At 41.8% G+C, this 12,789-nt stretch overlaps 1 protein-coding gene across 2 annotated transcripts in view; it reads right to left on the bottom strand.

Annotated features, from left to right (window-relative positions):
• Nucleotides 1-301: 301 nt before the first annotated feature.
• Nucleotides 302-12,789, bottom strand: part of KIF11 (kinesin family member 11) — a 35,174-nt gene continuing 22,686 nt past the window's right edge. For both annotated transcript variants that reach the window (XM_053312679.1, XM_053312678.1), the window contains exons 15-22: nucleotides 11,931-12,053; nucleotides 11,542-11,700; nucleotides 10,916-11,055; nucleotides 8,231-8,510; nucleotides 4,096-4,318; nucleotides 3,814-3,968; nucleotides 3,424-3,540; nucleotides 302-644 (exon numbers count right to left, since the gene is read on the bottom strand). In XM_053312679.1, the coding sequence (XP_053168654.1) occupies nucleotides 519-644; nucleotides 3,424-3,540; nucleotides 3,814-3,968; nucleotides 4,096-4,318; nucleotides 8,231-8,510; nucleotides 10,916-11,055; nucleotides 11,542-11,700; nucleotides 11,931-12,053 (1,323 nt within the window). In that variant the 3' untranslated portion in view covers nucleotides 302-518. The remainder of the gene's footprint in view (nucleotides 645-3,423; nucleotides 3,541-3,813; nucleotides 3,969-4,095; nucleotides 4,319-8,230; nucleotides 8,511-10,915; nucleotides 11,056-11,541; nucleotides 11,701-11,930; nucleotides 12,054-12,789) is intronic.

A 12,789-nucleotide genomic window follows, 5' to 3' on the forward strand; every position in this document is an offset into this window, starting at 1 on the left:
AAGTTTATGCTACAATAGATTTGTTAGTCTTTAAGATGCAACAGGATTCTGTTTTTATATTCTCAAACACTTAACCTTGACACCAGACCTTGACAGAAGCCATGGAACCAGATGAATTCTTTCACTTGCTACAAATATTTATTAGAAATATTTCTATACTGTCCAAAACTCGAGTCTCTGGGCGGTTTGCACAGACACATACAATATGCCAGTGTGCTGGACACGTTCAAAAGAACTCTGACCCTCACTCCAGCTATTTGCATTGGTTCCTCTTACAGGCAGAGAGGACTATATGCTGAGGTAAGAGTAAGGTTTTTATTTAGGAAAACTAGCATATGAAATTTCAAATTTTATGAACAAGTTAGAGTGTATAAAAAGTAGATATTGATTAATAATACTAGATGTTTTTACAGATAAAATATGATAAGATGCTATAGCACCATGTACAGAAAGCAGGAAAATCCATGCTGTATTTGAGCGAGAAACACAGAGGAATGAAGCAGATGTACTGCATATTCTTAGTTCTGGACTCTTAATGGAATTTTTGTTTTTGAAAGAGATTGATCTGCTGTATCCTCTTCCTTAGCCTTTTCCAGGAAGCTTGCCGATTTGTTCTCTTTATCCTTTTTTACACTTCTTTTATGCTGCAAAGTTAAAGAGTTCAGCTGATCATTTAAGTATTATATTATTCACACAATGCTGAAGAACATCTAAAATTTTCCTTTTCTGGTTATATCAACATTCTATATAAGAGTATAAGAGAAGTATACTTATACATACTTCACTGAACTACCTGGCATAAAACACACAAACACATGAGTTCCAGCCAGGACATCACAAACTTCGACACATTTTGAGTTCCAGCAGTCCATATTGGGTGATGTTTTGAGAGATTGTTCTGTCACAATTTTAAAACAGACATGAGATGGCCTACCAACTTAAAGAGACACCGTTAAGGCTGGGTCTATGTACAGTAAGCAGTAGAATGAAGTGGTAGAATATCAGCGTAGTAGTGGATACCACTTTTGGACACTAGAAACAGGAACACTAGTTCCTTAGGAAAAAAGCTTAAAGCCTAGGCCTTTGTTGTACTGTTTTTCTGCATTCAGAGGGGACTTGTAAGTTGAGAGAGGCTACACAGTGTTTCAGGGAGGGGTTGTAGCTCAGTGGGAGAGCACATGCTTTGCAAATAGAAGGCCCCAGTTTCAATCCCTAGCATCTCCAGGTAGAACAAGAAAAATCCACCTGAAACCCTAGAGAGCCACTGCCAGTCAATGTAGACAATATTGACCTAGAGGACCAAGGGATTAACTCAGTAGAAAGCAACTTTATAGGTCCATGTCTGCAGGGAGTTTGTGTAGAAGGGTATTAAAAACTCTGCCTGCAATCTGAACTGGTGCAATGCATTCTGCTGCATAGCAACATAGGAAGCTGCCATATACAGAGTCAGACTATTGGTCCGTCTAGCTCAGTATTGTCTCTACATAGACTGGCAGCGGCTTCTCCAAGGTTGTAGGCACGGGTCTCTCTCAGCCCTATCTTGGAGATACCAGAGTGGGAACCTGGAACTTTCAGCATGCATGCAAGCCTGCAGATGCTCTTCCCAGAGTGCCCCATCCCCTAAGGGGAATATCTTATAGTGCTCACATGTAGTCTCCCATTCTAATACAAACCAGGGGGGCTCCTGTTTAGCAAAGGGGACAAGTCCTAGCACAAGAGCAGCTCTCCTCCCATGCGTAAGTCCATGCCTAGCATACTATAACAAACAAGAATTCTACAGTATTCACAACAGCTGTTTCCAAACTGGCCAAATTTGTTTTTTATGGCTGTATGACAACCATGGGGGAAAACCCTGAGATGGCTCAATTAGAAATTATGGTCAAGTTGGGAACACCGCACTTAGTTCCCAATCCCAGCATTGAGGCATGGGCAGTCATAACCTATTCAGAAGAAAGCACCCTGTCTAAAACCTTTTGTATAAACATTTATGCCAGCAATTTGGGCATAACTTCTATCTGGTGGCATCTTACTGGTACAGCTACTTAAGATGGAGATATATCAAGTATGAGGTTTAAATCTATGGGAGAAGAGCTATATAAAAAACAGGAGGACTTTTCATCATGTTTTGCACAGCTGGTAGGGCTGAAAAAACTGCATTTCAAGTTGCAAGTAAGCAAAATGTAGTTTAAAATACTAGAAACATCTCAAATAAGTAGCTAAGAAAGTAAATGAAGCATTTTTAAAAAGCATGTTTATTGGGTTATCCACCACACACATAGCTGGCATATTCTGCCCTTTTACCCCCATTGCTTTATGTTACATTTTTATCCCACCTTTCCTACAGGGAGCTCAGGACAACGTGCATGGTTTTTCCCTTCCATTTTATCCTTACAGTCACCCTGTGAAGTAGATTAAGCAGAGAGAATGACTGCCCCAAGGTCACTCAGGAAACTTTATGGTCTGAACCGGGGTTTCCCTATTCCTGGTTCGATATCACCACCCAGGCTCTATACCACCATGAAAGTGCTTATTCTGCTTCTGCTAGTCAAAGATATAGGATGCTTCATCCCCCACTCTGGCTTCAAGAGTTTAACAGACTGTGCAAAGACATCTTTGTGGCATAAGAGCTAGATATCGTGACAGACATCTTGAAGTAGCATATGCGCTTCAGGGGCGCAACAGAAGCCCTTGTGCAACACTGTTTCCTCCTGTGCACACACGATTGCATAGGAGCCCTTCGACTTCTGAGGTTTGCTCATGCTTGAAAATTTAAAATATGTATACCCCGTCCCACCAGCATACTACTGCTCAGGGCAGCTCACAACATTAAGAGATACAATGTAAAATCAAGGATCACACATTGCTGCTCCAAGGCATGTTTGCACAGCAGGAAAGGGGGAGTTGTGGAAAGATTCCTGTAACACTCCTGCAGTCCCTCAAAGTACACATGCTTTGTTAGAGTGTCAGCCACTAATTTAAACATGCTAGCCAAAATAATACTTTAATGTGTGCAATATCAAATTTGGTACTTGTGAGGAATCCAAACAGCCCTAACTAAACTGCCCAGGGCTACCAGCACTAGATGAGGGCTGTATAAACATGAAATTAATAAATGGAAGTCTCTCTCACATTAGTTTGCAGCAGCCTATGCTTTATGCTAGGAATCCTGAGGACCTAGAGCCTTTTTTTTTTTAAAAGCAGAAACTTGTCTTTTGAAGCATCATGCCAATGCCATTCCTATTTTTGACAACTGCAAGCAAACATGTTCATTGCTCTACCTACTCCTTTAAAGCAGGCATTTACGTTCTAAATGTCTAGCCACATTGAACTACGTACATGTTCGGTTATGATTTATCCTATCAGAACTGTTGTTAGCCTTGCATTTTCCAGGTCTATAGAAACGACAGAAAATTCAGGCATTACCTGGAAGAAGGGCATGCCACCACTTGTCTGAATGCACACACTCGTCTCCAAATAGGATTTTTCACTGAACAAGCTTTCATTGGTCTCTCTTATCTCCTCTTCATCCTCCAAAGAATCCTGGGAACATACGTTATTTGCTGTATCCGTGAATGCACAGAGAGGCCATACTTACAGTACAAGTCAAATGCTCATTTATCAGGAGCACACTCAGTACAGCAGGATCAGTTTGCTATCCAGCTACCCATTTTAAATGAACTGGGCAGCATCCAGACTAGTTCGTCATGATTAACTTAAGTCAATGAGACTTAGTCTGGATGCTGTCTATCATGTCTCGTGGAGAAGCAGTCCGAGATAAACTTGTTCTCTGCTTCCTCGGGCTCCCCAACATACCTGGTCCAAGACATCTGTAGCCTCTACCGCAGCAGCCTTCAGTGTAGCTGCCAGCTCCACCTGCTTATGCCTTAATTTTTCAAGCAAGAGATCACGGGGTTCTGCTTTTACAACTGTCGTGGGATAACGGTAATCTTTCCTTTGTGGAGTTGTTCCTTGAAAACAAGATTTCAGGTTTAAGTATCACTTAAGCCATTTCCCTCTTTGGAATAGATGACTCATTTTTACTTAAAGGTGTTTTTTTTAAAAAAAAAGTCTGCTTCATTCGTTCATTACAAATACCTGTTGGGATGTCTGCTTTAAGTTCCTCTCTCAAGAAACCATTAACTTGAGTTAATCCATCCTCTGTTTCTTCAATGAGTGCCTTTTTCTGCTGTGTAAGCACATTCTTATCATTCTGCATCTCATCAACGAGCCTCTTCAGTACCTCTTCTTCAGCATATTTTTGTTGATTAATATGGTCTGTAACTTTAGCAACTGAAGCATTGCAGTTGTCATCTAGAATCTGAAAGCAAAGTGGAACTCTTAAGAAAGAAGAACTATAGTTTGGATAAACTTGTGTATTTTATGTTGATAAGCATGGACAGGAAGACTAGGGCCCTTTCTAGCCATCTATGAACTCTCCATTATTTTTGAAAGGTTATGTATTGCTTGTAACTATTGTGGGTGGGGGAAGAGACACATCCATTTTGGATAACTACTGACCTCTTCTTCCATTAGGGAGATGCATATAACCAGATAAAGACCTGATAACCAAGACAACACTACAGGACACTGGAAATGCCAGTTACTTTCTTGCTAATATATCCACACAAGAAGTATGTTGAAAGAAAGAGACAGGTTAAGAAGAAAGTTCCTAGTTTCAGACGCTTCTGTGGATAAAGAGGAACCAGTGTGGTACAGTGGTTAGAGTTCTGGACTAGGACCGGGGAGACCCGAGTTCAAATCCCCATTCAGCCATGAGACTTGCTGGGTGACTCTGGGCCAGTCACTTCTCTCTCAGGAGAAACTTAAGTATGTAGTACACTGCTCTGGGCTACTTGGAGGAAGAGCGGGATATAAAATAAACAACAACAACAACAACAATAATAGCTTAATATATTGTATATGCAAGCCCATGTTATCAGAAAACTAATTATCTCCCAGGCAGCAAAATAGGCTGTACAGTCATTCCTCGCCAACTGTGAGGGTTCCGTTCCTGGAAAACCCCGCGACTGGCAAATTTGCGGTTGGAGAGGCATTGAAACCAGTGAGAAACAAGGGGTTAGTGGAATCACGAACGTGAAAATTCCTAAAAATAAAGAAAAAAATACTAGAAGAATCGGCAAGAATCCCTTAAAATTGCCAAGAGTCAGTAAGACGAGTGAGTAGATTTTTTTTAAAACCCATATCACTAAAAGGCACTTTTGAGTTCCCCAAAATTGCTCAAAGGCACTTTAAATCGTGAGGAGTCAGCAGGGTCAGCAAGAGGAATGAGCAGATTGAACCTCTGAACTCTGCAAAATGTGGAACCCCCACCCCCCACTAAAAAATCTCACCAACCATGGATACTTGGGTCATGGTTGGCAAGACCGGTCATGATTTCCCAGTCGCGGATACTCAAAACCGCAATTGGGGAAACCGTGATTGGCAAGGGATGACTATTCAAATTCTTTTCTTCACACCTTATTTACCAATTCTGCTCTTTCACAGGAACAGAAGACTTTTAGAATTGCTATTGGGAGAAAAAGACATTTCCTAGCTTCCCTCTAAAGTTGTAAGCAGCATGAGACTGTGGCTATATTGAGAGGAATTGGAAAGGAGAAATTGGGAAAGGGAGAATTGTGAATTGGAAGCTGTGAATAAAAACAGATTGCTTGCCTGTAAGGTGAACTGGGATCATTCACAACATGGGTACTGTGCCTGTGCAGTAAGCCTTAGAAGGCTATTATAGCTCCCCAAAGCACTCTATAGCTCTGCCAGTTGTGCACAAGGAACACTCTGTATCTTTGGTGGAAGAGCTCAGTTCCTGAATGAGTGCCAAGCTGTTGAGATCTTCCACTGGAGATACTGAGGTAAGTGAACTGAGGAGGTTAGGTAGGTGTTGTGAATCATCCCGTAGACACCGAGTGTGCCTAGAATGCGAGGGAAGGAGCTACAGAGTACTTTAGAGTTATAAAATCCTTCTGCAAAGGCTACTATGCAAGTTCAGGGCCCACATTGTAAAGGATCCTGGATTACCTCAAAGATAAGTTGTACTCTTTCTCTGCCCATGGGACATCTTCCCTTAAGAGCTATTGGAAATTAACATGAACCACTAGGCCAGCCAACCTTCACAGACAGAAAACATGATGACTGAAAAATTGTCTAACAAAATAGAGGAAACAACAAAGATGAGTTCTCAGAAACCCGATTGATTAACCCAACAATTTATCTAGGATTCCAGGATTTGTCATGTTGGCATGTACTTGCAATGAAAATACTGAGACTCTGCTTTCAGCATTCTAAGAGCAAGGTACTCCAGAAATATTAAGCCATGAAGACTTGGGTAATGGTCTGCTTTTAAACCAACTCCTGCCACACAAAGGGGAATACACAAATCAACAGGACTACCAGCCAATGTCTACAAAATGTTAGTCCACACAAAATTTGGCTGAAATTAAAAAACCTAGAAGATACTGCTTAATCTTCTTCTGACCACTACAAGACAAGTCTACCCCATGCACTATCTGAATTCCAGCTCCAGTTGTACCAGGGTGCATGGGTATGAGTTTTGTGTATGTTTGCACAAGGCACGCGCCACCTTCTATAATTTTTCCAGGAGTGGTTGAAAGAAAGTGAAGCAGCAAGAAAATGTGTCCATTGCAGTGCTTCCTCTAAGGCGTGTCCTCACACGTTTTTTGATGTGCACTCAGTTAATTTTAAATCCCGCTCAGGTTTAATTAGGAAGGTCCCACTCTGAATGCATGTGCGCACACACTGCCTTGATATTTCTGCCCAGAACAAAACTCATTCCGCTTCTGCACACAGATGAAAAAAATTAGAGAGAACATTGGTCCATTGCTTTGGCAACCAGATCAATATTGTTTTGCAGAAGTGTTGAGTAGTGATGGGGAGATGAATTGTTTGCACAATGGAATGCAAACGTATCTGCACTATTGTGCTTAGAGATGCATTTCAATGTGTGCTCAAATGTGCATCCAGACATGACTGGCCTGATTGGGGATTCAGAATGAGGGCAGTGTGGCTTCATTTGCATCACAACATGGGCAAACCTGACTGGCTTGACATCACCATGTTCACTAGGCAATTCCTGAGTGAAGGAGAAAGCAGCCCTGCCAAGTTGTGGTTTTTTAAAAAAAATTGTACCACAGCAGCAGCTGACTAGAGGAACAAAAGCTATTAAGTAAGAGGGACAGGGTTTCAGAATGTTTCTGCACCACTCAAAAGCAAGGTTTTGCCTTATTTGAATGTGCAAATTGGACACAGTTTTAGGTGTCAGTTCTTCCCCAAAAGGTAAGGAATAGGGTACAAAACAAAATCCCAGAGAAAGAACTTCTGCCTAACTCAGGCAGGCCATTTAGAGATCCTCACCAAATATCTTCCCCTTTATATAGGTCAGCATTCAGGTTACAAATCCATGGCAAGTCCCATTACTCTCCAGCAAGAGTCCAAAAAACAGTAATTTGTTTCATTTATACGATATGGTTTCTCAGAGAAGCTAAACTTTGTTTGCAGAGCAGGAGTTCAAAGTAGATATGGGGAAATGCTCCCCGCCCTGCCCCCTAACACCATCCTCAGTGCAGAATGGTCCTGATATTTCCAAGGTTTTTTTTTTTTCCCCCCCAAAAGGGAATTCTTCAGAAAAATTTACAGCTTTTTTCCTGAAACCTTGGAGTGACCAAGCCCATTTGTGAGCTCCCTCCCAGACCTGCTGTCCACCACCTTCCAACACCAAACACCTGTTTCTCCCTCTCCTTACAAGGTAAACTGGGGGAAAGTAGGACGGAGGACACCAACAGCAGGGAAGGCTAGGAATGGATATTGCTGAAGGAAGCCAATTGCAAGCCAAGCTGAACTTCAGAGAAGAGTCTGGCTTCAGTCATAACTGGCACATTAAGTTTCTGAACCTCCTCTGGTTCCAAAATTCAGCACCACACTTAGTTCAGAACACAATATCTTCTCTTTGCAACTGATCATTCAGCTAAGTTGAGAATCAAGCTCACTCTTAATCTTGTAATAAGGAGGAATTTTAGACAGGCTAGTAAAATTGCACCCTAGACTGGATTTTGGAAGTTGCAGCTGCCCTCCAAGCAATTTTCACACCCTAATGTTATGCAGTTCAGGCAACTTAGCATACACCTTTCCTAGACCTGTCTTGTCTACCTAAAAAGCTACAGTGAGTCTATTTTCATTCTATCATAAGGCTCAAGATTACCTCATAGACCCTTTGCAGGTGTTCCTTCCTGCTTTTGAGGAAAGTTCTCTGTTGATCAGCGATGCAAACCGTCCTTTTCATTGCAATTTCACCCCAGTTACTGGTTTCTTGGCACACACTTTTTAGGCTGCTGCCCAGGTGCTCACAGTGACTAGATGACTGTGACAGCATCTTGACATTTTCATTGTAGGATTGCCTGATCTCTTGGGAAAAGTCACCCAGGGGCAAAGTCAATATGCTGTGCTGGGAAGTTGCAGAATTGACAAGGCCAGTTGTTTGCCTATATAAGAATGACAAAATAATACAGCAGGCTTGCTATTAAGGAACTATTCCCTACCAGTATGCAGTCTTTACAAGATCAGATGAATACGTTTAGACTTATTATTGATGCTTAACATTTAAATAGCACATTTGGATGTTCAAAGTACCTCACATATACGTTGTAATTCTTACAATAAGCCTGTAAGGCAGACAAGTATTACCTCAAGTGAGTACACAGCAGAGGCGAGATTCAAATTGGGCGGCGGGAGTGGGGTACTTCCTGATTTGTAGCTCAGTCTTCACCACTACTGTGCATCAGCTCAGATTACAGGCTGAGTGTTTCTTTAGTCACTAGCAGTCAGATCTATCAGGACTGCAGAGGGGAGTGGGTATGACTAAAGACCCCATCTCTGTGCCCACCGCTACAGGCTGAAGAAATAAAAACCAGTAAAGGCCAGTAACTCTGTATATGTTAAGTATAGTTTTATGTATGGTGAGCCACACATTATGTATAGTAAACTTTGGGGAGCCCTACATTATGAAGTTGTAGAGGCTGAAACATACCTTAGTGGCAGGGATCAAAACTGCCCAAAAAGCTCAGGAGTTGTACTTTACATTAAAATTTTCAGCTATAGGAGTGAGAGTCCCAGAAGAACGAGTGAGAATGATCACTTCTGGGTTTCAGTGTCTCAGATCTTATTTAGTTCAATTTATGCATTCCTTAGGGGTGGTTCTCCCATGAGGCAGTTGGCTCAAGTGGCAAATTTTAGGAGCACCACAGGAGCAAATGGATAGCCCTTGCATCCCTCTATTACCCACTGCCATCAGACCAGTTCTTTATGAAGCAATGACACAGCCACCACTCCCCAGGGAGCTGCACTGAGATGGTCCTCTGTGGCCACCTCCTCCTCGCCTAGCATGCATGAAAAGGAAATGAGACACTGCTGCAGAAGTGGTAGCAGTAAGTCTTTGTACGTGAGTGCACACACACACGCCTAGGGAACTGAGGGCCACACACACCGAGGACTTGGGTCACATTCTGACTCAGCAGGTGCACAATGCAGTTTGCAGTCAATGTAAAGCCAATCTCCATATAAAAAGCCATCCTTTACACACCAGTGAATTATACTAAAATAACTCACATCTGAAAGCATATGGAAGTATAGGTCATCAAAATCTATCTCTTGTAAATGTGAAAGAGGTGGTCAATATTCTCCAGAAGGCCAGCAGGGAGGACACAACACGGGCCTCATAGAAGAGCATTCCACAACTGCAGTGCCACTGCCAAGGCAGGCCTATCCCTAGTGCCAGCTAATATCATATGAGAGGCACTTGGAGCAGGGTACCCCTGGACCTTCATCAAACATGGAGAAGGCATCCTTTAAGGATTCTTCGGGCCCAAGTCATTTTGGTATTTAAAGGTTAGTACCTGGTCAGTATCATGTAAGATAGGAACACCTACTACCTAGTGCAGAGTTTCTTAACCTTGGGCCCCCAGATGTAGCAATACAACTCCCAGAATCCCCAGCCACAAAGGCCATGTCTGGGGATTCTGGGAGTTGTAGTCCAACAACATCTGGAGGCCCAAGATTAAGAAACCTTGACCTAGTGTATTGTTCTGCAAAGTTATACAACATACCTTCCTTACCTCAATACCAGTTTCCTTCTCTGGGGAAAAAAATCAGTTTTCAGTACATTTGTATTCCTTTTAAGATAGCTTAGGGTATGCCTCATTTTCTTTGAATAAGCCTTTCCTTTAAGATTTCTCTGCTTTATACTGGGCTTGTCAGAAACTGTGGCCTGCTACTTGGTGCTAGGCTACTGAGTTAATCTTCCTTGGAAAGTTAAATGGTAAAGTCAGAAGACCTTTGAGTCAGAGGGTCCACACAGACATCCTCGGTTTGGTTGTTTACATTAAGGAGGCATCTTGAAAGGCCTGGACTTAAATATAGGTGGTAAAGTGGCGGCAGTTACTCTGAATAAGCTGCCATATGCAAGCTGGTGAACTTGTTCTTGCATGTGTCAGCCCAGGAATGGGTCTAGGTCAGAGAGAGGCACTAGCTTAAACAGAGAGATGTCAGGGCCCACTGCCACAACAATGGACCAGACTTCCAAGGGCTCTGAAAACTACTTTGTACCTTGATTTAATAAGTAGTTCAGAAGCAGTGACTGAATCCAAGTAGCATCCACAATCTCCTGTAGTATCTCATTCTTTAATTAAGTTTATGGAAGTCACCACTAATGGACACAAAGAAAAGGAAAATGGATGTTGTATTCAAGAACATTTAAGATGTCTAAATTTACAAGGCTCCTACTTATGAATTCTTGTCTACGAAGTCTGCAGATTGCTGCATAAAATCTGCAAATCATTTCAAAGTAGCCTTTCAAAGACATGCAAGAGGTCAGCACTGAAGTGATTCTTACACAGTTATGTGTTCTTTCACAGCAGTAACGTTCTTCTTCAAACGACCACCTTTCTCTCGGACTCCACTTAGATTTTGCTGCGTTTCCTGGTCTAGCAAGCTCAGCTGCTTTTGCAGAGAATCAATGAGCTGGGATGTACCCTAGTACAAATAAAGATAATTGCATTTTACTAATGTTTAAGTATGTACAAATGTTAAAGGCTGTGATCCTAAAATATATTCTGGACTTCAGTTCATCCAGCCTCACTCCCAAGTGTATTTGGTGTTACACTGCAAGTCTTGTTATCCTTGGCATATCACTATAGCTACACTTCAGGTTCCCAGTCAACCAGAAGTGGTCTGTGGGGGCTAAATGATGTAAAAGGAGAACAATCTGCATTATGTCCGCATTCAGTTAGGAAGCAAGCTGTAACACTGACTTTTTTCATTTCTATGGGACACAAATATAAAAAAGAAATTTGATTTAAAAGACACCTGAGTGCAGTGGTTCAGAGGCATTAGTCCTCATTGGTACACCTCAAGCAGCTGACCATGATAGGCCTTCTGTCTGCCTTGTTCTAATGCATGTTGAGGGTGGGGAGGCCTGGTGCCAATGCTGGCTTTTGTGATACAAAGCAAAAAAAATACCTTTTCATGTGCCAACTTTGCCAGCTCCAACTCTTCCTCCAAGGCCTCACAATCATGCTGAAGTTGAGCCAGCATTTGGGAACTTTCTTCTTGCAGTTTACTCAGTGCAAGAGAATGATCTTGGAAGAAGGTAGTCATCTCCTCTTTATGGCATTCCATCTTTAAGTAAGAAATATCTCATCAAAATAAAGACATACATTGAGATTGAATGGCTTTTCACTAAAATTTTTCTAGCCCGGTGTATATAGCTGGATACATCAATAATAATAAAGCGAATAAGGATGTGGTGACATTTTGCTACTTTTTGTAGAAGTCTGAAATCAAAAGGCGAAATGTGTTTACATTAGAGTACAATAGTCATGCACATGAGGGAAGTGTTAAGAAATTACCTTTTCAGCCAGAGATGAATATTTTTTAAAGTTAATCTGCAGTTGAGAGTTTATGCCCAATACAAGTTTCACCACAGGTGACAGACTACTTAGTGCTTTGTTCAGTCCAGCGGTATGCTCTTCCTAGATGCAAGAACGGACACAGGGTACTTGACAGACATATTCCCCACAATTAAGAAAACACTCAGACAATCAGTAAAATGAGGATTCTGGTAAAAGAATTGTTACAGTTAATAACAAGTAATCTTTCTTACTGAATGAGAGTTAGGACAAATCTAGACATCATAGGTAGCATCCAGCTCTGCAAGCGTAAAACTTTTGCACAAATAGAAAGCATTCATATGCTAACAGGAGTTTACACTGGCAGAGAATTAGTCTGGATGCTGCCTGATGTTAACCACATTTCTTGATGCTGTGGTTTTACATTAGGAAAAGATAGCAGCAGGATCCCTAATCAGTATCAGGATTATATCACGGGCATTAACGCATTGCCCAGTTACAGCCTCAATCTAATCATGGCTCCCATGCTATTTAAACCCCCAAAAGGCAGAGCCAAAATGGCACAATTAGTGTAACGTCTAGCTTGGCCCTCATAAGCCCAACCTACTCAAAGACTGAGAATTAGTCTCAATCCTCAGTTTCCTGCACAGCTGAGATATTAGTTCATTTGAACAATTGCCCCTATTTATTTATGGTTTCCAGTTATAACTCCAAACCTGTTTTGCCACAGCCATCCACATTGCCTCCTCAGTCTGTGCCCCCAATACTACTATGCCAAGGACAGTTCGAACCAATCTAGTTGTCAGCCACTGGTTTCTATTAGCCACCTCTTTTCAAGACTGCGTGGCTTCCCCAAGCA

The sequence above is a fragment of the Hemicordylus capensis genome, chromosome 3, assembly GCF_027244095.1.
Source record: "Hemicordylus capensis ecotype Gifberg chromosome 3, rHemCap1.1.pri, whole genome shotgun sequence".
In the NCBI taxonomy this organism is placed as follows: Eukaryota; Metazoa; Chordata; class Lepidosauria; order Squamata; family Cordylidae; genus Hemicordylus; species Hemicordylus capensis.